At 36.5% G+C, this 27678-nt stretch overlaps 2 protein-coding genes and 2 pseudogenes across 2 annotated transcripts; 1 reads left to right on the top strand and 3 right to left on the bottom strand.

Moving 5' to 3' along the window:
- The first annotated feature begins 88 nt into the window (after window positions 1-88).
- Window positions 89-1030, top strand: LOC138816510 (olfactory receptor 1J1-like). The gene has a single exon (XM_070006301.1). The coding sequence runs from the start codon at window positions 89-91 to the stop codon at window positions 1028-1030; it is 942 nt and encodes a 313-aa protein (XP_069862402.1).
- Window positions 1031-6204: 5174 nt separating this feature from the next.
- On the bottom strand, window positions 6205-8946 carry LOC138815620 (olfactory receptor 1J21-like; annotated as a pseudogene).
- A 1840-nt stretch (window positions 8947-10786) lies between these two features.
- LOC138816502 (olfactory receptor 1J21-like) lies at window positions 10787-12668 on the bottom strand. Its single transcript, XM_070006288.1, has 2 exons — window positions 12661-12668; window positions 10787-11723 (listed from the first exon to the last, which is right to left on the bottom strand). The coding sequence occupies exons 1-2, from the start codon at window positions 12666-12668 to the stop codon at window positions 10787-10789; spliced, it is 945 nt and encodes a 314-aa protein (XP_069862389.1).
- Window positions 12669-20630: 7962 nt separating this feature from the next.
- Window positions 20631-21569, bottom strand: LOC138816495 (olfactory receptor 1J21-like; annotated as a pseudogene).
- Between the last annotated feature and the right edge of the window lie 6109 nt (window positions 21570-27678).

The raw sequence follows: 27678 nt of genomic DNA, 5'->3' as shown, positions 1-27678 counted from the left end.
ACCATGATCCTCTGGATCTTGGCCTCCTGAATAGTTACAATTACAGGTGTGAGTCCTTGGCACTGGATCATTGTTTCTTACTGTAAGTATGAGGTCTGAAAACCACAGTAGTATATCCATGTTCCTACTCCTGGGACTTCCCATCCGGCCAGAACATCAGGGTGCTTTCTTTGCCCTGTTCCTGGCCATGTACCTGACCACCGTGCTTGGGAACCTGCTCATCATCCTGCTCATCAGGCTGGACTCCCGCCTCCACACCCCCATGTACTTCTTCCTCAGCCACTTGGCTTTCACCGACATCTCTTTCTCATCAGTTACTGTCCCAAAGATGTTGATAAATATGAAGAGCCAGCGCCAATCCATCACCTACGAGGGGTGCATTTCACAGACATATTTTTTTATATTCTTTGCTGACCTGGACAGTTTTCTTATCACTTCAATGGCCTATGACAGATATGTAGCCATCTGCTATCCTCTGCACTATACCACCATCATGAGCCAGAGCCTTTGTGGTATGCTGGTAGCTGTGTCCTGGGTCATTGCTAGTGCCTGTGCTCTTCTGCATACCCTCCTCTTAGCTCATCTTGTCTTCTGTGCAGAATACATTGTCCCCCACTTCTTCTGTGACTTGGGTGCTATGCTCAAGTTGTCCTGCTCAGAGACATCCCTGAACCAGCTGGCAATCTTGACAGCAGGACTGGCAGCCATCATGCTGCCGTTTCTGTACATCCTGATTTCTTATGGTTGCATTGGGTTCACCATCCTCCAGGCTCCCTCTACCAAAGGCATCTGTAAAGCATTGTCCACTTGTGGATCTCACTTATCAGTGGTGATTCTTTATTATGGGGCAATTATTGGTCTTTATTTTCTTCCCCCACCCAACACCACCAGTGGCAATAACATCATTGCTTCAGTGATGTATTCAGTGGTCACACCCATGTTGAACCCCTTCATTTACAGTCTGAGAAATAAAGACATGAAAGGGGCTCTAAGAAAACTCCTCAGTAAGAAAACTCATTCTTCCAGTTAATATTTGTCTTTCTTTAAACCACACTCACATAATCATTTCCTCAAAAATGTAAATACAAATAATTGAAAGTACGCCTCATTTATCTTCTTCCCACAGCTGCCACTCACAATGCTTTGCTGGCATTGCTTTTGTTCCTGTTGAGCAAAGAGCAAAATAAAACGTGTCTTGTATGATTTTATGTGACATTCATCTTATTTTATGGGTTACTGAGATTGGAAAAATTGGGGAGGAATCATTAAATGGATGCCATCAAGTCCACTCTTTTGGATTTTTAATTTATTATAAACATGTCTGGAAATCCACATCGCCACTTCTAAGAATGTGTCCATTGTATGAAGGTATAGCTCCTAGATATCCAGCAGCCCTCAAACCTTCTAGAACTTTTGAAGAACAACAAAATATTATTTTATTTACATAAAAGTTTACACATTGTCTCCTTGTTCTCTAGAGTTATATCTCCTTCTTCCTTGCTCTCAAACACATATAGAGATTTAGTGGTAAAGTGAATGTCAACTCAATTGCTTCAGGTGCTGATGCAAGAGATTAGTATACGATAAACCATGTATTTTTATCCTTACAACAATCCTAAGAAGTTGTTTGGAAAACAGGTTCAGTGAGGAGAAGAATGCCCTAAGATCACATAGTTAAAGGAGAATGTTTCAATCTTGGCTGTCTTCCTCAGAGCATTATTGTAGGTTGTGCAGTTTATCTATATAAATATGTTAATTTATGTGGAATGCTAAGTATTGTTAATTATTTGTTCAGCTGAAAGAGGATACAAAAGACTTCACTTGCTTTAGGTTAATAAGTAAGGATTATCTGGATGCACAAAGTTCATCTGATCAGGAAGATCAGGAAGAGGAAGTATTAGTGTTAGGTTATTGAATTGGCTATTTCAACAAATGCACCAAGATTTGATAGACATAAAATTAAATACACCAATATGAGTTTCAATATTCAAAGTAAAGATAGTTATAAGAAGTGCAAATGCATCAACATAACTCAAGATTTTGCATTAAAAGTGGATCTAGAAACACCTAAGAGTTAGATATAAGAAGGGTCTTAAAGAGAGGGCTTTAAGTAGGGTTTTCTTTTAGCTAAAGCTTTGCACTGAACACCAGATCCTCCCAATGGGGAGGGAGGTACTTTATTTTTTACTTCAATTTTAATGGGAGAAGATCCAATAAAACCATCTAAAGCCTTTGATAGAAATCTGCTTTTGTGAAACCAAAAACAATAGCAAGGAATAAACAAGAGAAGAGGGGAGGAGTAAGATAAGCCCAAAGTGTTTCTGGGCACTACTTTTATTCCCAGTGGGTAATAAAAACAAAATGTCTCCTAAAGACCACAGATAGGTTATGTGAAACAAGTAGAAGAGTTTTGAAGCCAGTTAATTCTCCCCAACCTTATCTTTTAGAAAGCCAAAGAAACTCTCAGAGAAGGAGTGAGATAACTGTATAGAATGATGCACCACAAAACCAGGGGCTATACAGAAACATCCAAGAAAAAAAAATATGCTTCAACCATTTCATAGGAGTTGCATGAAAAGGCAGTCTAGATGTCTCTAAATATCCCTGACACAAGAGAATCAATTTTAACATTGAACCCACCCATGAGAAAACCTCCTTAATATAGTAGCCATCAAAGAAACATACTCTGCTTTCTTATTCTTTTTTCTCATGTTTCATTCCAGGTGAATGGAATGGTCCCAATACAATTGGATAACAAACAATAACAAAAATCTCAGGGTCAGTCATCAAGAAGCACTTCTGTTGTTCATGAATCTGGGGGATGTCTGGGGATTCATCTGGGAATGATTGTCTTGGCTGTCTCACTTGTAATTCTGTGACTAGTTGTGGTTAGATGATCTTAAGTGGCTCTGATCTACGTCTGTCATCCTGTTCCTGGAATCTGTTTATAAGCACATTCAGCCTCTGAACTAAGCCTTTCCTTTGTTCTGTCTGTGTGTCCTATGGTATAGACTCTATAGTTTTAGCTCACCTTCATTATCATCCACTTCGAGATGATTGAGGTGAAATGTTAGGATAGTTTGCCTTTCCTAATAGCTAAGAATCTTGAACATTTTTTCATGTATCTGTTAGCCATTTGTTTCTCCTTCTATGGGAAATAAATAAATAAATAACACCAGATGAGTAGATAAGCAAATAAAGAGAAAAAAAGACTTAACAATAAAAAATTAAGATGGCAGAAAATACTATACATCTCTGAATATCAATGGATTCAACTATCCAAAACAAAGGTATAGAATGGTTAGCTGATTTTAAAAAATATGATCCAACTATCTTTTGCCTACAAGGAATTCACCCCACTGACACAAACATTGGCTTGGAGTGAAAGGCTGAAGATCTTCCAACAAACAGACCTGTTGCAAAGGCAACAGGAATAGCTGAATTCATATTAGTTAAAGTAGATTTCAAACCAAAATTAGTCAAAAGACACAAAGAAGGTCACGTTAAAATAATAAAGAGAACAATCTAGCAAGAGGAGATAACGACTATTAACATAAATGCGCCAAGTGTCGCACCCAACTTTAAACAAACCCCACTGAACTTAGAAGCAATAGATCATGTAGTACAGTGATAGTGAGAGACTTCAATATTCCACTTTCACCAATACATAGATTAACCAGAAAACAACAACAAAACAACAAAGAAACTTCACAATCAAATGACCCTGAAGACTAAATGGACCTGACAAACATATATAGAGTATTCCATCAAGCAGTTGCACAATGCTACATTCTCCTCAGCAGCCCATGGAACTTTCTACAATCTAGATTACATCTTGGGACACAGAATAAGTCTTTAGCAAATATAAGCAAATTGAAACAATTCCTGTTATTCTCCACTTGTAGGTTTTCAAATAAAAGTTGTGTTTGTTGTTTCTGTTTCAGTGTAAACCTCTCATTTTGTACATATATTATGTTCTAAATTTCACTTAATGTGTGTTATGTGTGTATTCTTGTAGTTCATGGGATAGATGTGAAGGGATTATTCTCAATTTTCTTTATTATTCTATAAACTCCTGTTTCCTCTCCTCCTCCTCCTCCCCCTCCCCCTCCTCCTCCTCCTCTTCCCCCTCCTTCTTCTTCTTCTTCTTCTTCTTCTTCTTCTTCTTCTTCTTCTTCTTCTTCTTCTTCTTCTTCTTCTTCTTCTTCTTCTTCTTCTTCTTCTTCTTCCTCTTCCTCTTCCTCTTCCTCTTCCTCTTCCTCTTCCTCTTCCTCTTCCTCTTCTTCTTCTTCTTCTTCTTCTTCTTCTTCTTCTTCTTCTTCTTCTTCTTCTTCTTCTTCTTCTTCTTCTTCTTCTTCTTCTTCTTCTTCTTTCTTCTTCCTTCTTCCTTCTTTCTTCTTCTTCTTTTGTTGGTCCTGGGGCTTAAAATCTGGGCCTGGGTGCTGTCCCTGAGCTCTTCAGCTCAAGGTTAGCACTCTCTCACTTTGAACCACAATGCCACTTCTGGATTTCTGATGGTTAACTAGAGATAAGAGTCTCATGTACTCTTCTGTCTGGGTTGGCTTTGAACCATGATCCTCTAAGTTCAGTCTCCTGAGTAGCTAGGATTACAGGTATGAGCCACCAGTGCCTGCCTGTTTCTTCTTTTTTATCAATTTAATTTTATTGTCAAGGTGATGTACCAAGGGGTTATGGTTACATACTTAAGATAGTGAGTACATTTTTTGTCAAATATTGTTACTCCCTCCTTTGTTTTTCTCTCACTTCCCTTCTCCCTTAATCCTCCCCCAAGTTGTAAAGTTCATTTCCAACAAATTGTCTTGTGAGTATCATTGTTGCATTGGTTCTTTAGTTAACTGTCAGAACTTTATTAATTTTGAAGGTATAATAATTTTCTGAATCTTTGTAATTCTGTCATTTGTTTTCCTTAGAATATATGAATTATATAGAGGTTTTAAAGTATAATTTCACACGTGACTATATACTTTAATTGGATGACCCTTATCTGTTTTTCTTTCTTTTATTTCCACCCTCTATTATTCAACAGCCTTTGATAAGTTTGATGAGTTTCTTTATGCCATCTTCACATATAGATGTGATTATTTAGATAATATTCACCCATCATCTTCTTTTCCTCTCAAATCTCTGTCAGCCTCCCCAACAGTCCCACAATTAAATAATTATATGTATTTTTATACGTGTGTACATACAAATATGTATATATATATAAATCTTTTATATGTCTAGATTCAGCATGTTGCTTCTGAGAAAAAACATGACCTTTTCTCTAAACTTGGTCCAGTTCACTTATCATGAAGATCTTCCGTTCCAATTTCTTATTAGGATTACTCATAAATAATTTCCGTGTACAATATAAAGTAAATATAAAATTGAAATAATGAACCTATTTTTTCTCTTTTTTTCTTTTTTTTATTGTGAAAATACCGTACAGAGGGGGTACAATTACATGGGCAAGATAGTGAGTACATTTCTTATCAAGCATTTTTGCCTCATCCTTTGCTCCTTTGTTTCCCTTTACCATCCCTTCCCATCTCCCACCCACCCTCCGGCCCCCACCGGCCCCCCCCCCGGCCAAAGTTGCAAAGTTCGTTTTTCGACATGACTTGTACGTCTCATTGTTGCAATGGGTCCACCTGTATCCCTATTTAAACAATTTGTTTTTGCCCTTCCCCTCCACAAATTATGCCAACATCAAATACAATGAAATCAGGGGTTATACCATGGGGGAGGGACATACAAAGCAACAAAGAAATAATCTTATAAACGTGTTATTAGAAGTTACTTTGTTATCTTCTGAAATAAAAAATAACCTACAAAGGAGCTACAAATTGGGGCTTTAAGAAAAATAAATATTGTAAGGAAAAAATTTGCAGACAAAAGGTCAAATGTGGTTTGGGAGAGATTACAGGGAGAATGATGAAAGGGGTGGCATTAGTCCAGATGCATTGTACTCATAAACTGACATGTTGAATTGAAACACTTTGTACAACTTCTTAATAATATAAAATGAAATATAAAGGGAAATTTCTAAAAATCAAGTCTCTCAAGATCAGACCACTGGACAGGGGGAAAGCTTCATCCAAGGTGAAATACTTTCTGAAAAAGGTGCCACATCAAGATACAATAAAAATAGCAATTCAGAGAGGAAAGCATATATGTAAGGGTTTAGGATCTTGTATCCTCTTAATAGGAAGGTGACACCCACCAAACAAATATTCTACTACTGTATGTGTTTTCTAGAGTGCCTTTCATATCCCGATTCCTCAGACTATAAATAAATGGATTTAGCATGGGAGTGACCAGGCAGAATAATATAGTCACAATATTATTAGCATTGATGTTATTGGATGAAGGGAAAAGGTAGAGCCCAATAATTGCTCCATAGTACAGAGAAACCATGGAGAGGTGAGAGTCACATGTGGACAGAGCTTTGCAGATTCACTTCACAGTAGGAGCTCTCAGGATGGTGGCCCCAATGCGGCCATAAGAGACCAGAATAGGAATGGTACAGTATTGACCATCACTCCTACTGTGAGGATAACCAGCTCATTGACTGTGGTGTCTGAGCTGGACAGCTTAAGTAAGGCAGAGAGGTCTCAGAAGAAGTTGGCTAGAGTGTTGTCACCACAGAGAGATGGACTAGGAAGAGGGTGGGCACAAGGACACTGGAAATGGATAAGACCCAGGATGCAACAACTAGCAGGAAACTCAGGCTCTGCTGCATGATACTGGTATGTGCAGAGGGTGGAAGATGGCCATAGACCTGCCATAGTCCATTGAGATGAGGAGGGAGCTGTCCAGATCTACATAGAATATAGAAAAAATACAACTGGGAAGCACACCCAACGTATAGGATGGATCAGCTCTGGGTCAGCATGTTCATGAGCATTTTCGGGGCTGTGATGGAGGAGAAAGACGTCAGTGAAAGCCAAGTGGCTGAGGAAGAAGTACATGGGGTTGTGGAGGCGGGAGTCCAGCCTGATGAGCAGGATGATGAGCAGGTTCCCCAGCACGGTGGTCGGGTACGTGACCAGGAACAGGGCATAGAACAGGCCTTGCTCTTCTGGTTGGATGGGGAGCCCCAGGAGAAAGATCTCAGACACACTGCTTTATCAACTTTCTGCATGTTCCTCTTCATCTTCTGCGAAGTGAAAAATGAATGGAAACGTAAAAGAAAGAGAAATCATTTTTACTACTACATTAAAAATATGCTTTTAAGCTAGCCAATATGTGCATTTTAGCGAGTGGATTGGTCCAGTCAAAGATAAAATTTGCCCACTTAGAATCAAACTCAACATTTTTGGGAGAAATTGTAAAGTGACAAAATGACTACAAGACCAGGCTAGCTTTAAGCAGGTAGAAACTGAGTTCATCATAGAAATATAAATTGAGAAGTGTAAGGTCAGGTCATTATCCAGTTATTCAAACTAAATTATCTCTTCTACTTGCTGGCTTCTCTCTGTAACTCAAATCTGTGAAACTCTAGCTTTCATCTCTCTTTCTCTTTCATAGCTGAGGATTCTACTGTCTAATTCATTTTGGAAGTTAACAGAAGTTCACATTCATGTATAAATTCTCCTGATTTGATTGAAATTGTCTTTCAAATTCCCACATTCTCCAAACTGCTATCTGAAAATCCTCCTAATATGATTTTATCAGAGATGGATTAGACATTCATTATAGTACTCATTACTATTTAACAACAATGTATTAAGCATGAATATTCTTTGTAATAGTATGCTATTTCCAGCAATATTGCAATTTATAAAAAAAATTATTCATAGGTCATTTTGCACATTTACCTATAACAGAAAATTTCAGTTCTATCTTTATAGCAACAGTAAACACAAATTTTAAATGGCTTTCTGCTTGTTATTGTAGAAGTCAGATTTTTTACCATTTATATTGATTTTTATTTTATTTTATTTTTATTTTTTTATTGTAAAAAATACTATACAAGGGGTTACAATTACATGGGCAAGATAATGAGTACATTTCTTATCAAGCATTGTAGCCTCCTCCTTTGTTTCCCCTTCCCATCCCTTCCCATCCTCCCCCTCACCCAATCCTCAAGATTATCAGCAGAAACTCAAGTTGGAGTTTCCTATAGTAGGTAAGATACAAAATAAAATATATTTACACCTGTATTTTGGCACCAAAAACTAATAAACATTCAGAGATTTGATATAAAATTTGGAAAACCTGTTAAGAATACTTAATGGTGATTAGGGATCAACAAAATGGGGAGTATTTTTTCCAACATTTCATCCAATATAGATTTAAGATTAGTTTGAGCTAAGTCCTTGTACATGGAGGACTAGGTTTGCCCTATCCTACCAAATTTGGGGTAGTCTCTTAAGGGAGGATAAATTACCGTGTGTGGAGCTGTCACTCACAGCATGGTGATTGTAAATACCGATGACACATATTAGAAAGATATCCAGAAATACACAAATGATACTGCTGAATATAAACCCTAATCCTTGTACCTTAGGTGCTGAGCACAAATACCTTCAGTTGCAAAGTATGGGGAGATTCTTCCATTTCTTTCTCTACAATTCACAGAAAACAATGAAACAGGTAAAGCCCATGCAGAGCTCAGAGATCCCCTTTGAGAGGCATATGCATTTAGAGTCTCTGTTTAAATCCTTACAAAATATATAGATATATAGATGAAGGTTCGTGCCTCCTGAGAAATCAGTGTGAGTTTTAATTTTAAAACATCACATCGATCATCTACATCCCCAGCTCTAAATTAGCAACTAACTGTATATAATTACCTTTAGCTCTCTTGGGGAAAAGAACTACTTATTGGAACAAGCATAGAAAAGAGAAATATGGTAATAACCCAAAGTCAGCATTAGGCTCTTGGTGAGTCATAAAACTTTTGGCCTTCTCAATTTACCTTGCAGAAACAGGATTCATAATTCATAATGAACCAAAAAGAAATTGTCATAGCCGGAGTCTCTTGCTTTTGAACCCTGTGCCAATCTCAATGAGCTTCATTCATAATATACTTTGACAACATTCACTTTCCCTCACTCTCTCACCTTTGCACTCCCACAAATGCCTACACCCTGGACAGCACGCCACCTGCTTTACATTCTTGCCATTCATTCACAGGAAGAGAGAACATGTGGTATTTTACTTTTTCAGCTTGGCAATTCTTGCTTAACTTGATCACCATTTGTTTCACCTATTTGCCATCCAATGCCATTTTATTTTTTAGGGATGAATAATATTCCATGGTAAATATGTAACATGTATTCTGTATCTATTCATCTGTTATGCTGCTCAGCTAATTCCCCTGGTTCGGCTATTATGAGCAGAGATGCAATAAACATGGGTATGCATATTAATTAATACACCAGATATATGCCCAAATTATGGTATGATACATAATGTGATGGACTCTTACCATATTTTTTATGAGCCTCCGTACTACTTTCCATTGTGGTTGTATTAGTTTACCCACCAACTGTATACAAGAGTTCCTTTTCCCTCCATCCTTTCTAGTATTTATTGTTTTTTGTTCATTACCAATCTAGTTGAAATGAGATGGAATCTTAATGGAGTTCTGATTTACATTTCCTTTGCAACTAAGTTGAACATCTCTTATTTGTGAGCCTTTGTGTTTCCTTTTCTGAGAACTGTCTGCTCATCTATCCATTGATTAATTGGATCATTTGTTCTTTTGTTGCTTAATATTTTTGAGCTTTTTGTTTATTCTAGATCGATCATTTATTCACTAAATAGCAGGTAAAGATATTTCCCACATTCTTTGTGGTATCTCTTGATTCTAGTTTGTCCCATTTGTCAATTATTGCCCTTATTTCTAGGGCAGTTGGAGTCCTTTTGAGAAAAATTATTAACTATGTGTATATATTTAAACTTTTCCTTGTCTTTCCCTATAATAGTTTCAAGTTTATGGATCTTACATTAAGATTTTGATCCCTAAGGTGTTGATTTTAGTAGAGTGGGGCACACACATATAAACATGAAATATTATATAGCACATCTATCTACATATGTTGCAAACATTGTTTTATTTGCATGCTCTTTCAATGTATTTGTAAAGATGAAAGCAAATTTTCCAGTAAAATAAGTTACATATTGCTGATATTTGAAAAATGCTCACATGGTTCATGGGGCTAGAAGTATGCACCTGCACAATCATTTGAGTTCCACGCTACTAAATTTCGCTAGCTTAGTAGAACAGGGCTGGTGACTAAACCTCTCTTTATTTTAATTATCAGGTACTAGAACCAAATAAAATAATGGATAGGGAAATGACTGTCACTGTAGTCAGTTTAAAGTAATGAAATGATGTGCCTTTGTCTTGAGCAGAGATAGTTGTCCACAGAATTAAAGCCCAAACTACAATTTCAAATGCAAAGAGAAAAAAAACTTAAATGTATGTTGTTGGACACTGAATTACTTTTGTTCCACTTCAAAATAAAACAGTTGGATTAAGCTACACTGAAGACCTGCTTGAACTCAACTCAATGTGTCTAGATTTCCTGACATCTTGTCTAACTATTCTTTTTCCCATGCCCAGAGAGGCTGACATTTTTTTCAACATAGATTGATCACTCAAAACCAAACAGATGACTAAATAACATTTTTTAAGTCCATCAAAGGTGAAATGAATGCAGGAAAAAGATGCTACATTAAGATTCCCTAAAATCAGCAATTTGCCGAAGGAAAACTGGGTAGTATTGAGAGACCAACATAACAATTTAGGGAAAGATGAGCCCCAGCCTTATCATTCTGAAAATGTTCTTCTGAATACTGCTCTCAGAGCTCCTTTCATATCCTTATTCCTCAGACTGTAGATAAAAGGATTTAACATAGGTGTCACTAATGTGTACAGCACAGCCACAATGACATCTTTATCATTAGTGTTACTGAATGCGGGGAAAAAGTAGAGCCCAATAATTGCTCCATAATAAAGAGAAACCACAGAGAGGTGAGAGCCACATGTGGACAGGGCTTTGCAGATTCCCTTCAAGGAGGGAGCTCTCAGGATGGTGGCCCCAATGCGGCCATAAGAGACCAGAATGCATAAGAATGGTACAGTAATGACCACCACTCCTACTGTGAGGATAACCAGCTCATTGACTGTGGTGTCTGAGCTGGACAGCTTAAGTAAGGCAGAGAGGTCACAGAAGAAATGGGGCAGAGTATTGTCTCCATAGAAAGAGAGACGAGCTAGGAGGAGAGTATGCACAAGGGCACTGATACAAGATAAGACCCAGGATACAATAACCAGCAGGAAACACAGCCTCTGACTGATGATGGTGGTGTAGCGCAGGGGGTGACAGATGGCCACATATCTGTCGTAGGCCATTGAAGTGAGGAGGAAGCTGTCGAGATCCCCAAAAAACAAGAAAAAATACACCTGGGAAATACACCCAGCATATGGGATGGACCGGCTCTGTGTCAGCATGTTCATGAGCATCTTCGGGGCTATGACAGAGGAGAAAGAGATGTCGGTGAAAGCCAAGTGGCTGAGGAAGAAGTACATGGGGGTGTGGAGGCGGGAGTCCAGCCTGATGAGCAGGATGATGAGCAGGTTCCCCAGCACGGTGGTCAGGTACATGGCCAGGAAAAGGGCATAAAACTGGCCTTGCTCCTCTGGCCTGATGGGGAGCCCCAGGAGGATGAACTCAGAGAATGTGCTTCCATTACCCCTCCTCATGCTCTCCTACTTCTTTATTGTGGTGAGGAGGGAAAAGAAGACATGAAAGAAAGAAAAGTTATTGTGACTATTGTCCAATGTATTTAAATTAGTGAGTATGGACATTGTAACCAAATGTTTCAAACGTTTTACCAAAGTGGTGGGCATTTGTTGATGTAGAAACTAACTTGACTTTTTTTTTTTTTTTTTGAGAAATGTTGCATTATCATCATGGTCTTCAGATAAGACCTGAATCAGAGTTGAGTGGGGAATGACTTCATGCTCTGATTATTCCTCCTTGTGGTTCTCTAATTCTGTTTCTCTGGACAGAAAATAAATAGCATGAACTTGACCTAGTCAATACTCGCATTTTAATCTAAGACATTTCATCTTTTAGCCACACTAATAGGTTAGTGATATTCTGGACAAATGACAATGTCCACCAAAGAATCAACTCACCATTTTATGGAGAAACTATCAGACATCAGAATGATCTCAGAATGATCATTAACTTGGGTGAGGATTAACATTAAGGTATCCAGCAATCCATTTTAAACCTGAATTCAAAGAGGTAGTGTACAAGGTCAGGTTGATCATGAATTAATAACAAAACTAATAAATGGCTTCTTACTGTCTCTTGGCCTGGTTTAACCTATCACAGGCCACAGAAATACAATTTGTTAAGTGATTTTTTTATGCACTGGATCAAGATCAGAGAACCCAAGGTCTGCTTTGAATTTCCCTAATGGAATTTGGAGACTTGTCACCAAAGTCCAATATGGTAAGTTAAAGCAAGAGAATCAAGTGTTTACATCCAGGTCAATACATAAAATAGCTAGTAACACACCCTATAATAAATCTTTTCCCACTCAACATTTTCATTCTAACTTGGCCTTTCTAAAGGACTTTTCCTGTGATGTAGGGGGAAAAACATGTTTGATTTCCAATGTAACTTAGACCAGCTCATTCTTGGTCAAGGCTGTAGAATACCAGAAAAATTTTCCAGGATCTGTCAATAAAAAATGACCTTTCAAATGTCTTTCTGGAGTAAGTAGATAATAGCTTCTCCTTTTATAGGTCCTAATTTTGATTTTATGTCAATTATTTATTATTATTATTATTATTATTATTATTATTATTATCTTCAAGTAATTGTACAAAGGATTTCAATTTATGCCAAGGATTCTTAACATTTTTTTCTGTGCTTTGTAAATATTAATTAATCCTCTTCTTTTTCCTTTAAGTTAGTTGGTCTTAGAGCTATCCCTGAGTACAATCATGACATAATAGGGAAAGTGAACATAATGAATTTGTACTAACATAAAGTCTAAAGACATACTAAATCTGAATATATTGGCTTTTAAGAGCTGAGGAGCAACATTTAGTTTACCTCATATAGAGGTAAACTAAAGTTTACATTAACATACGAATTCTTCCAACTTGATTTGATCATCTTTAAAGTACAGGTATTTTTCAGCTCAATGTATTAAAAATCCCATTGAGCTATGTTACTTGAGGTGGATTATATATTTACTTACACTACTTCTATCTATGTTATTAAAATCAGTTGCCCAGAGAAATGATAATTTGATATCTCATATTGGAAAGTATGTTTTTATTACTTTTATATTTCTAGAAATATTGAAATATATAATGTTCTTATGTCCATTGTAAACTAGCCTATATATATGTATATATATGATGAATTTCTAGAAATGGAGTTGTAAATTCTATATTCATGATTTTAACGTATTGTTTAGTTACAGGATGCTAAGATGATTTTTAAAAAGTTAATTTTCATGTGCTGTTTAAAAGTAATGCTTAATATAAGAACCTGCCATATAAAAAACCATAATAATGTACACAATATTTAAAAGTTCTAATTGTACAAGTTTAAGGAATTTGAGAACCAGAAAAGATCAATCATAGTCTTAACCATGATTGGCCTGGAAAAAGATATTGTTTAGGAAATCACTGAGGAATCAGAATAGGTGATGTGTAGTCTGTAAAACAGACCTTTCATTCTGTTCTCAAGAATAGTATAGTATACCCAAGAATGATTTAAGTAGAGGTAAACAATTGAGTAAAATTTTTTCTTCTTGTTGTCTACTGTGTAATGTTTAAATCATAACAAAGCAAGCATTCTGGAAGCTACCTGAATTGGAATGTATTACCATAATTTAAAATAAGACCTGATTCTATTTGCACTGGGGCAGTAGAGGTGAAGAATGTTAGTGATTTCATATAAAATATGAAAGAAAAGCCAATAGTTAAAGATAAGCAAAAGATGACATGTCTCTTTACTCTTAAAATTGATCCAGGTAAATATAAAATTATTATACATGGATATTTAGTATCACCCTATCATCTTAAAATTTAAATGGATATTCAAGATAAATTTTTTTAAAGACCAATTATTCTAAATTGGGTTTTCTTCACACTGTGGTGTAGTTAAAACTAGAGATAAGAAGCACACACTGGACACACAACAGACACAGCCATACCACCAAATGGAAATTCTGCTCCTGCCCTGGCTTGGCTCCTTACAATTAGCAAGGTTACCTTCTGCGATAAGGCATGAGCAAGATTTTTCATTTCTTTCTAGACAGCATGAAATACAGTGAAACAGAAGAGATCTCTAAGAGGTTTAAAGTTCCATTGTGAGAGGCAGAAGAGTTTTCACTGAAAGGCTAATGGATACTCATTTACTTATAGCTCCTGAGAAATTAGCATGAGTATTAACTTCACAAACAACACAGAGGGCCCAGGGGTAACTCTCCATTCCCAGCTACAAATTAGAGGCAAATGGGTATAATTGCATCGTTGCTCTGAGTTTCCTTTGGGGTAAAACTCTTGGTTGAAGCAGACACCAGAGAGTTCACCTTGGAGGAATAATGATAACAACCTTTAGGCAGCTATTATGAACTTGGTGATTCCCAAAACTTTTTGCTTTCCTGGTTCATAATGGGAAATTTTGATTTACAATGAACCAAGAAAATGATTGTATATGTTAACCAAAATCTCTTGTAAAATGCCATGCTATTTCAAGGATGCCAGAAATACTCTGGTATCTTCACTTTCTGACTAAAAGATTGAGAGAAATGACATTTCACCATGATTAATGCATAATTGAAATGATCATCTGGTTTTAATACTTCATTCTGTGGATGTGTCATATTCTATCCCGCAGTTTTATATGTCCGACTATCCTTTAATCTGAGATAAATCCCACTTGAACATAGTGGATAAATTTTAATATAGTTTTATACTTGATTTGCTAATACTTCATTGAGATTTATCACAATAAGGTTCCTCAAGGATATTGGTATATAGTTTTCACTGTGTTCGTGTGTGTGTGTGTGAGAGAGAGAGAGAGAGAGAGAGAGAAAGAGAGAGAGAGAGAGAGAAAGAGAAAGAGAGAGAGAGAGAGTCCTTTCTTACATTTCTGAAATGGTTTTATTATTTAGCTCATGCAGCCTCAAAGAAACAAACTTCCTGCCTCTGCTTGTGAAGTGCTGAGTATATAGTTGTGCCCCATCATGCCCAGCATATTATCTCATATTAGGGTCAGGAAAGTAGTGAAATCATACATAGAAACGTTTTAAATGAATTCCCTTCCTTAGGATACTTTGGAATGAGTTGAGAATTGTCACTCTTCGTTGACAGTTGGTAAAATTCAACGTGAAAACCATTCCATTTTTAGATAAACTTTGCTGGGAGACTTTTTATTACATGTTCTTTCTCATTTCTTGTTATGATCTGTTCAGATTGTCTATATCCTGGTAGTTTAATTTTGTTAGGTTATAGCTATCTGCAAAGTTCTCTATTTTTTTCCTGGGTTTCCAATATGTAGCATATACTTGCTCAAAACACTCATTAATGATTCTTCATTTTATAGTATCATATTTAACATCTCCTTCTTTTTTTAACATCTTCTAACTTTTCTCCCTTAAAGTTTTGTCCATTACATTTAACTTTTAAAAAACAAAACTTTTCATTTAGTAGATCTTTTGTGTTTTCAGTATCTATTTTTATTTATTTCAGCGATGATTGTAGAGAATTGATAAAAATGATGAAGTTTAAATGTAAATACTTTATTATTACCAGAAAAATCTCAAAATTGTTGTCACACAATATATATTAAGAAATGGTCAACACCTATTTGTACCTTTTTTGTGGGGGGGGGGGGTGTTGGTCATGGGACTTGAACTCTGGGCCTGAGTGCTGTACCTCAGCTATTCAGCTCAAGGCTAGCACTCTACCACTTGAGCTATAGTGCCACTTCTGGTTTTCTGGTGGTTTATTGGAGATAAGAGTTTCACAGCCTTTCCTGCCTGGGCTGGCTTTGTACTATGATCCTCAGATCTCAGCCTCCTGAGTAGCTAAGATTACAGGCAGTAACCACAGGTACCCAGCCTTTTTGTACCTTTTAATGGATTTTATCAAATATTCTCATACATATAGATGATGTACTTTAATGATAGTGGTCCTATTACTCTCTATTTAAAGCTAGTATTAAATAAATGTGCACAATTTTGTCATCCTTAAAACAATGATCGGCCCCATGTTTTTCAGGAACTTCATGACCTGAAGAAATATTTTATAATTTTGTATAAAAATATCATCATTAAGTACATATAAAAGAATTCACTTTAAAATGTCAGATACATTTGAGTCCACCATGGTGCAAAGCACATGACTTACCATTATGATATGTCGTCAATGTACATTATATGATCGTGCAATATACCATGACAAACCTTTTTGCACAATTAAGTTGCACTAATAAAAAAGAAAGAAAAAATTCCCTTTGGCATTAGAAATCTCCAAGTGCTATAATAACTGGGTGCTAATGAATTGCTATCAATGTATACACTATTGCTAATCTATTGCTCTAACTCCTATGAGATCTAGTTCAGTTTTTCATCATAAAATGCTCATTAACTTAAGTGTATATTTGTCACTGTAGTAACTCAATTGATTCCTTTTTTTTTGGGGGGGGGTCCGGTTGTGGGGCCTGAACTCTGGGCCTGGGTGCTGTCCCTCAGCTCTTCAGCTCAAGGCTAGCACTCTGCCACTTGAGCCACAGCGCCACTTCTGGCTTTTTTCTTTTGCTGAGGAATCGAACCCAGGGCCTCATGCATGCAAGGCAAGCGCTCTACCACCGAGCCACCTTCCCAGCCCTGATTTCTATTTTTCATTCATAAACTTCTGCTTGACTATGGAGATTCTTGTATATATAAACTGTTAGTCATAAAGTGTGCATGTGTGTATTGAAATGGAACTAACTTAAAATTGTGGTACAGGGGACTGCACTGGAATATTGCTAATGCATTTACAAATACAAGCTGCTCCTCTAGCCATAATTGAATCTTTCCTTTTAAAGTTTCATATCACATTACTTCCTTGCAATAGAATGTATGCCATTTTCATGGTGACTTCCTCAAGCAATCATATTATAGCTAGACCAGTACTCTTAAATTAGTACATTAATAATTTATGTACCTTAATACTAAGACACTTTACTCTAGATAGTTAAAAATTAGCTATGTTTCAATGTTGAACAATAATTGCAGTTAAACAATGATAGCACTTATTTCCAGATTATATAAAGATTATACTTCACATAAAACATAAATGAAGTACCAGAAAGCCGAAACAGGTTTTGCTGGGGAGAAAGTCAAGATAAGGGAGGTGCAGAGGACTGGAGAGAGATAGGTAGGTGAATACAATCACAATATTTAGTGTATGTATGTGGAAATGGACCCACGTGACTTGAAGAGATGGGCAGGATGAAGACAGACAAGGGAGAATGATAACAAGTAGTAACATTGACCCGAATGTAATATAAATGGATGCGCTGAAGATGCTGGAGGGGATGTGGCCAAAAGAGGACCCTATTGCATTGTTGGTGGGAGTGTAAATGTGTTCAACCACTTTGGAAAGCAAGAGGTTCCTCAAAAGACTACATATAGAGCTACCCTATGACCCAGCAATCGCACTTTTGGGCATTTACCCAGATGATCACAAACAAGACCATACTAAAGCTACCAGCACAACTATGTTTACTGCAGCATTATTTACCATAGCTAAGATTTGGAACCAACCCAGATGCCCCTCAGTAGATGAATGTATCAAGAAAATGTGACAGACAGACAGACAGACAGACAGACAGACAGACAGACAGACAGACAGACAGACAGACAGACAGACAGACAGATAGATAGATAGATAGATAGATAGATAGATAGATAGATAGATAGATAGATAGATAGATAGATAGATTGATTGATTGATTGATTGATTCTATGCCTCCATCAGAAAGAATGACATTGTCCCCATTTGTTAGGAAATGGAAAGACTTGGAAAAAATTATATTAAGTGAAGTAAGCCAGACCCAAAGAAACATAGGCCCCATGGTTTTCTTTATTTGCAATAACTAGTATACGTCCAGGATAACCTTACCAGACAAGAAGAAAAAGTCAAAAGCTATGTACATATAACCATATAAGATGGTGCTAAGAGAAATGAACCCCAAGATAGGGACACAAGAGGTTTTATCTTGTTGCTGTTGTTTTTAATATACTTATAATGTACTATGTGATTTTTTTTGTTTCTCTTGTATGTTCTTCCCCCGTGGTATAACCCGTTTTCACTGTATTTGATTTCAGTGCCCTGCATCTTATATAAACATTTTTCTAATATGGGGAGGGGAAGGGAAATAACAAAATGCTGAGACAAGAATACAAGTTGACCCATTGTAACAATGAGATGTACAAGAGATTATGTTAAAAATGAACTTTACAACTTCAGGGGAGGAGAGAGAGAGGAGTTGGGGAGGTGGGAAGGGGAGGGATAGTAGGGGAAAAACAAAGGAGGGGGAAATAATGCTCGATAAGAAATGTACTCATTACCTTACTCATGTAACTGTAACCCATTTGTACAGTACCTTTACAATAAAAATATATATATTAAATATGGATGTGTTGAATTGAAATCTCTTTGTATAACTAAAGACTATAAGAATAGGGTAATAAACAATATATTCTTTAAAATCAATTGTTATTTAAATATTATTTAATAAAATATTAAATGATTTAAATGATTTCAAAATTAGTTCAAATAACCTATCATTTAGTTACAATAATAGATTATTATTTTTCCTATAGGAAAGCAGGAAAAACATTTTTTTAGCTAGCAAAAGGGTATCCCTAATGGTCAAGTGTGCATCTCTTAATAAGTAGATCAGTTGGAAACAGCTTTAATAATCTCTGAGAGCAGCAGGCAATCTTCTTCTGACTAAAGGAAGATATCTATACCTATGTAAAAAAGTAATGGTCAGGAAATGAAACATATTTTATCCTGAGGACAGCATGTCACCAAGACACAGACGTATTAGTAGAAAATGCTGCCATTATCTCCCAGCAGCAACTCCATAATCATAAAAAAAAAATTTGAGTGAACAGTGAGCCATCGCTGAAATAAATAGCCAGTAAGCTGGGTGCTGGTGGCTCATATCATAATTCCAGCTATTCAAGAGGCTAAGAGCAGAGAATCATGGTTCAAAGCCAGCCTGGGCAAGAATGTCTATGAGACTCTCACCTCTAATTAACCACCAAAATGTCATAGGAAGAGAGGATATAAGGAGAGTGGATATGAAAATAGCATGATACAAACATATGTGAAAATAGTGTAGCAAATCTATTAATTTATGCAATTAATATGAGTTGATTTTTAAAAATCTGTTACAGTAATTAGCTCATAACAATGAAGTTAAGTACCTTTACCTTGAGCAAAGTTCGTTTCTCAGTTTATAAAGCCAGAATTACTATTTTAGATGAGAGAAATTACACTTACAGATTAGGCAAAAAGATTACTTTGTTATTTTAAAATAAAAGACAGTTGTCTGTCACAAACAGTACCTTACCTCTAACACAGAATGATCTCAGTTCAGTTTGTGACCACGCCCAGTCACTTGGAGGAAAATCAATGTTATGTGCTAGTTACCATCACACTAACAGAACTTTGGCAAAAAAGACAGTGGATGAGATTTTTCCTTTTAAGATGAGGAGACTGGAAGAGTGTGACCAGTTCAGTGAATGAATAAGTTACACTGAAATAGAAATAACTTTTGGTGTCCTGTTACATGACAGGGGTATGCTAGACAATAAAAAATACTATATACTTCAAAAATAAAAGAAGAAAAATTTACCATCTTCATCAATATGTGAAAAAAAAGTTTGAGAAAGTACATGTTTTCCATGATATTATTAGGCACTATATACACTTATAAAAACATCATACAATATCAAGTAATTAGGTACCATTTCCGCAATAAAAATAAAACAATTAAAGTGAAAGCCATTGAACATAAAATTTAAAATGGAAGCAAAATTACATTTTAATTACTGTTATTGGAAATAAAAAGCCCTCCAATTAAATGAAAAATACCATCACAGACACACCTGGAAAAGAAAAGTATTCTACACAAAGCTGTAAAGTAGCTAATAAAAAGACTAAGCTGTGATGATATAAATGGTGAATGATTTTTAGGAAATAAATTCTACATAGCGAAGAAATGTTTAGGTTTGTAAAAAAAAAAAAAGACACCTTTTGAAAAACTCTCGAGATTTAAAAAAAATGATGTTCCATATTGTGGAAAGATAGTTGTGGTTTTTTTTACCCCATCAAAATTCACTAAAAATAATAATACCAAGAGGAAAACTGAATGAGAGGGAGGGAGGGGGTAACACAGCCCATAAAGAAATGTATGCATTATCTGACTTAGGTGCCTATAACGCCGTTGTACATCACCTTTATAATTACAATTTTTTAAGCTTTTAAAACATATAATAAAAATACAGGCAGAAAAAGATTCAGGGAAGGAGCAGAGAAGTTTTAATGTCTATTCAATTGGTGATAACAACAACTACACTGAAAAGGTTCCTCTCCTGAGGATACTTTTCAGAGCTCCTTTCATATCTCGATTCCTCAGGCTGTAGATGAAGGGGTTTAGCATGGGTGTGACCAGCGTGTACATCACAGCCACAATGACATCCTTGTCATTCGTGTTGTTGGATGAGGGGACAAAGTAGAGCCCAATAATTGCTCCATAGTACAGAGAAACCACAGAGAGGTGAGAGCCACATGTAGACAGGGCTTTGCAGATTCCCTTCAAGGAGGGAGTTTTCAAAATGGTGGTTCCAATGCGGCCATAAGAGACCAGAATGCATACAAATGGTAGGGTAATGACCAATGATCCTACAATGAGGATAACCAGCTCATTGACAGTGGTATCTGAGCTGGATAGTTTAATCAAGGCTGAGAGGTCACAGAAGAAGTGGTGGAGAGTGTTGTCTATAAAGAAAGAAAGACGGGCTAGAAGGAGGGTGTGTACAAGGGCTCCTGCAAAGGACAAAACCCAGGAGCCCATCACTAACAGGAAGCAGATGCTCTGACTCATGATGGTGGTGTAGTGCAGGGGGTGACAGATGGCCACATATCTGTCGTAGGCCATCGAAGTAAGGAGGAAGCTGTCTAGATCTGCAAAAAATAAGAAAAAATACACCTGGGAAATGCACCCAGCATATGAGATGGACCGGCTCTGTGTCAGCATGTTCATGAGCATCTTTGGTGCTGTGACAGAGGAGAAAGAGATGTCCGTGAAAGCCAAGTGGCTGAGGAAGAAGTACATGGGGGTGTGGAGGCGGGAGTCCAGCCTGATGAGCAGGATGATGAGCAGGTTTCCCAGCACAGTGGTCAGGTACATGGCCAGGAAAAGGGCATAAAACTGGCCTTACTCCTCTGGCCTGATGGGAAGTCCCAGGAGGATGAACTCAGAGAATGTGCTTCCATTACCCCTCTTCATGCTCTTCTACTTCTTTATTGCTAGAGAAAACAAGTTGGAATGAGATCTGTCTTGTGAACGATCAGAACAACAGAGAAACATACTATGATGATCTGCCTACTAACAAATGAATCTCTATGCAATATCCAAGATTCATCCAATCTCAGCACCATTGTCTTTGAGAGCTTAGGAGCTGTCTCAAATTACTGCTCATCACTCAATTAGAAAGTTAATTAAACTTTATATGACTGTACCAATTTGCCCAACCATATGGACATTATCTTTAAAATCACCACATTCTTCAGCAAGCTATGTTAATTATTTTGTTAGCCTGATACACCTGATGTATTATATACCCATTTATGTTAATTCTTTGCCATGTTACTAAGCAACTACTTTATTACAATGAAAATAGTAATTAGTTGACTTCTGGATTAATTGGTTGGCTTCAATATTCTGCTATTTCTAGCAATATTACAGTAACTATCATTATTCATATTACTTTATATATTAGTATGTATGCATCTATGATAAAACCAGGAACTGGATTTAGGGTGTATATTTGTAATTTTGATAGTCAAATTACAGGAGAATCAGTGGCTAGTAAGTTTATTTTTATTAATTTTATCGAAAGAGCTAGGAGTATAAGATCTTGTCACAGGAAGATCATGAAAGTTGGAAGTTTTACTTAAAAGTTTGGAGAGAACAGGGACAGGACATTTGAGATAAAGAGAAAATTTAAGGCCGTGTTCTAGCTAGATGTGTAAAGTCTTTTTTAATCTCTTATAGAAAAAGTTCCAATTGTATTCTCAGAGCAATAGTGGAAGGTGTAAATAAATAATTGAATACAAAATTTGAGCATCTTGCTTTTAAGCAGATAGAGATCTATGTATATAAAGAGTCTGAGCAAAGGTTGTTACAACAGATTAGACACAAATAATCAATACTTACACCTGGATTATGACAATAGAAATAATGCAATTATAGAGACTGGCATAAAATTTGGAAAAGATGTATCAAGACATAATCGGGATAAAGATAAGGAACAGGAACTATGTGATCTTATTATCTTCTAATAAATAAGATTCAGAATCATTTTGAGATAAACTATTCTCCCTGGAAAGTTGTTTTTGTCCTATCCTTTCGAAATTCAGATCGTTCATCATATGCTACTGCTCATGGAGATATCAGTCATCCTGTGGTCTGAAGAGAAGTGGAATCTGAGGGTCACATACACTCAAACACACACAATCTTAACTACTGAAGTTAATTTAATTTCTATACCTTCTCTGACCGGGCTGCTTAGATGAGGAACACTGCTACCTTCAGCTACAAAGTATAGGAAGGTTCTTCTTTTCCTCTCAAGAGAGCAGGGAATACAGTGAAACAGGAAGAACCTCTAAAGAGCACAAAGTTCCATTGTAGAAGGTAGAAGACTTAACTAGATCTGAACAAAACAAAATAAATCCCCCCCAAAAAAACATTGCTCACAGTAGCTATGGATTGGCCCCTGGGGGTCTTGCTATTTCCTAACTGATATAATTGCTTCATTTCCTTTGATTCTTGTGGGAATAAAACTCCTTGTGGAAGCAGGCATAAGAGCGTTCACACCTGGAGGAATATAATCACAAGGGAGCCATTAAAAACTTTGGGTCACAATACTTTTTGCCAAACCAAGATGGAGATTGGATGTACCAGCCACACCATCTTTGTATATGAACAGCAGGCTAGTTTTCAACTATGCAAAATAACACATTTAGTAAATATTTTATACACTTATACCTTGCTTGATCATATTCACCTCATTACTTTCTCTTGATCCATTACTCCCTCTAGTTCATCTCCCCTCAGTAATCCTCCTTTTACATTTATGTCTTTCATTTTGTCCTGTTATTTTTTGGTATGGATTTTACTTTTGAGAGACAATGTGGCCTTTACCCTTCTAAGTCTACTTCGTTGTGTTTATGCTAATGATCTCCAGTTCCAGCCATTTTCCTACACATGGCATAATTTCACTCTCTATGGTTAAATAATACTCCAGTTGTGTGTGTGTATGCGGAGAGAGAGAGAGAGAGAGAGAGAGAGAGAGAGAGAGAGAGAGAGAGAGAGAGAGAGAGAGAGAGAGAGCAATTTCTTTTTCATCTATTTATTAGCATGGTTCAGAATAGGCCTGTTTCAATTGCTTACATTATCTTGGTTCTAGTTTCATACTCTCCTGATTTCATAGTATGTTTTTCTAGTGGTACATGAAAATACTACTGAATTTTGTACATTTATTTTTGTGTCCTGCTACTTTGCTCAAAGTGTTTATCAGGTCTAAGAATTTAGGAGTTCTCAAGACAATCGTGTCAGCTCCAAATTGAGGGTAATTTGGCTTTTTCTCTTTCCTATTTGTATTCTTTTAATTTCTTGCTTTATTTTTCTAGTTAAAAATACAACTACTGTATTGAACAAGAGTTGAGAGACTGGATACCCTTGTCTCATTCCTCTTACTTAAAGGAATTACTTTCCATTTTGCCCATCTAGTAGTATGTTGTCTACAAGTTTGTCAAATAATATTTATTATCTGGAGTATGTTCCTTCCATTCCTACCTTTTTTAGGGCATTTGAATTTTGTCAAAGGATTTTCTACATCAATCAAGAGCATATGATTCCTGTGTTTTGTTCTGCTCATGTTCTACAGTACATCTTTTGATTGGTATATTTTGAGCCATTTTGTATCTCTGGAATTAAATCTGCTTATCAGAGTGTTGATGTTTTCATTAAGTTATTGAGTTCATTTTACAAGAATTTGTTTATCCAGTATAATGTTATACCATTTTCTTTATTTGTGTTCTGTCCTTTAAAAAGTAGCTTCATAGGATGTGTTGTAATGTTCCTTTATTTATGCTATAATCTCTGAAAAGCACTTGGTGCATTACTTTTTTTTACATTTGATAGAATTCAGCCATAAATTTATCCTGCACTTGTCTTTGTTTTGTTTGGAGACTCTTTATTGCTTTAATTTCATGGCTCAGAAAAGGCCTGTTTCAATTGCTTGCATTATCTTGGTTCTATTTTCATAGGTCCTGTATGTCTAGAAATTTATCTATTTCTTCCAATTATCCAGTTTATTGGAATGTAAGTTTCATATATCATTGCTCAGTCAGTTCAATGATCTTTTATATTTATTTGATATCATATAAAATATATACTTTCTCCTCTTCCATCTCTTGCAGTACCATTAATAAATAGAACCTGTTTTATATTCCTGCTATTCCTGGGGCTTGAACTCAGGGCCTTGGTACTGACCCTGAACCTCTTTGTGCTCAAGGCGAGCACTCTACCACTTGGGTCACAGGGCCACTTCCAACTTTTCTGAGATAAGAATTTCATGGACTTTTCTGCCCAAGGTTGGCTTCAAACCACAATCCCTGAATCTCAGCATCCTAAGTAGCTAAGATTATAGGTATGAGCCACTGGCATCAGGCTCTGTTATTCATTTTTGAAGAGTAGATTCTGTATATGAGAGAGAACATATAATATTTGTCTTTTCTTAGTCCAGTTTATTCCATTTAACATGATATCTAGTCCTATCCACTTTTCTTCCAAGACATAATTTCATTTTCTTTACTACTGTACAACACCATATAGTGTATACATACCACATTTTCCTTATCCAGTCCATTGCTTGATGGACTGCTTCCATATCTTGCCTATTTTGAATGGTATTGCTTTAAAAAGTGGCCATGCAGGCACTGAGAGGGAGTTGAATGGACAGAGCCTGATTTACTGTAGAGCACATGGGCAGCAAAGATGGCGCTGAGAGGAAGTAGAGTGGGCAGAGCCCAATTTGCCTTACGTTCAGTGCAAAACCAGCCCGTGAAAGCTTAGGTGCATGATAGGGTGTGACCTTGACAGTGATTGGATCCTTCCTCCCCTGCCACGCCACCCACTCCTTTTGGCTTTAAAAAGGACTGCTCTCTGTTAATAAATGAGTTTTCTTCCTACTTAAAAAAAAAAAGTGGCCATGCAGATATTCAACTGTGTTTTTACTGTAGTTTCAGATATATGCCCAAAATTGGTATAACAGAGCCATAGATTAGTTCTACTTTTAGTTTTTGAAGGAAATGGTTCCTTATTTCCATAGAGTTGCATTAATTTACATTCTCACTGACAGCGGACAAAAGGCCCTTTTTTCCTTGTATTCTTGCAAGCATTTGTCCATATTTTGTAATGATAGTCATTCTGTTATTAGCATGCAGACAAGTTGTATTAGCATGTTTGTTTTACTTCTTGTTACTTTGCTAAAAGTGTTTTAACAATCCAAAGAGTTTTCTGGTGCAGTTCTTATAGTGTTCTTAAGATTAGATAACATGGTCTGTAAATAAGGCTATTTGAACATCTTTCTTTCCCATTTGAATTCTTTTCATTCCCTTCCCCCTTTCTTGTTGATCATGTCAAAATTCAAACAATGTATTAAATAAGTTACTTGTCTTAGAGGAAATGCTTTCAGTCTGTGCCCATTCAGTATTACCTTAACTATAGGATTATTGTTATAACCCTTAGTATGTTCAGATTTGATGCTTCCATTGCTAGATCATTCAGAGGTTTGGTTTTTTTTCATCATTAAAGCATGTTAAATTTTCTCAAAGATTTTTTTCTGCATGATCTTAAATGATTTCTTAATTTTTGTCTTGGATTATATCTATATGTTATGATACATTTAATGATTTGTTTATTGAACCATCCTTGCATTTCTGTTACCTATGTATACTTGATTGTGGGGTATTTTTTTAATATGCTATTAAATCAAGTTTCCATTCATATGCTCAGGTAGTATTCAGTGACCAGTTTTGACAAATGTATATCATTAAACAAAACATTGACATAACTCCAGAGAGCTTCCTTGGCCTGCTTTCCAGACCATAGGATCCAGAAGCAAACATTAATCTTTTTATTTTAACAATAGGTTAATAAACTTACAGCAATACCTCTAACTCTATCACTAGAGCTATAAATTATGCTGAAGCTGGTTTTAGATCCTTACCTATTGTTACACTTGATTTTGGTGCTGGTTCTGGTTAAACTAGTGTTTGCTTAAAGGTCAAGTGGCATTATAGCCGTCAATGCTAGATCTGGTTCTCCAGAAGGAGCTGTTGGGAGAGCCAATGCTGGCTTCAGCTTTGGAGCTGACACTGACTCTGTTATCAGTGTTGGAGCTGGCACTAATTATTCTGCCTTGGGAACTGTCTGTTAAACTGGCAGTAGATTCTTATATTCCACTTTGTATAACAATCTCTCAATAACTCACCTTCAAAAATTCTCCCTATGCAATATCCATTTAAATGACTGGTCTAAGGCTATTGTCTTTTTTTAGATTTTTTTTGCTTTGCATTATTTTATTTTTTTATTTTTTTAATTGTGAAAATACTGTACAGAGGGGTTACAATTACATGGGCAAGATAATGAGTACATTTCTTATCAAGCATTGTAGCCTCCTCCTTTGTTTCCTCTTCCCATCCTCCCCCTGCCCCCCCACCCAACCCTCCCCGCTCCACCCCCCCTGCACCAAAGTTGTAAAGATCGTTTTCGACATAACGACTTGTACATCTCATTGTTGCAATGGGTCCACCTGTATCCCTATTTATTGTAAATGAATGTTGTTAATGCATTATACAATGTGAGAAGGTTTTATTATGCCATTCCATACCTGCATAGAATGAACTTTGGGTACATGCAATTCCTCTATTACTCTCGTATTTCCTCTGTACTCAATTCCCTCCCACACTTTAACTTTCTTACCTTATTTTCAAGGAGTTTCATTATGTCCTTTTCATATATATGCACAATGAATTTGATTATAATCGCCTTCCTTTCTTTTCACCATACAATCTCCCACTGCCCCTCCCTAGCAGCCTTTCTTTTATATTCATGTTGGAAAACTGGGAGAAAGATAGGTACAGAGGAATTTGTCAACTGGTATTAAAATAGGTAAGATGGGCTGGGTGCTGGTGGCTCCTGCCTGTAATTGTAGCTCTTCAGGAGGCTAAGATCTAAGGATCATAATTTGAAGCCAACTCATACAGGAAAGTCTGAGACTCTTATCTCCAATTAATCACCAAAAAACCAGAAGTGGAGCTGTGGTTCA

Source organism: Dipodomys merriami, unplaced genomic scaffold (genome assembly GCF_024711535.1).
Source record: "Dipodomys merriami isolate MVZ:Mamm:240054 unplaced genomic scaffold, mDipMer1.0.p SCAF_11, whole genome shotgun sequence".
Lineage (NCBI taxonomy): Eukaryota > Metazoa > Chordata > Mammalia > Rodentia > Heteromyidae > Dipodomys > Dipodomys merriami.
Note: the sequence above shows the minus strand (reverse complement) of the source record. Positions and strands in the feature narration are given on the sequence as shown.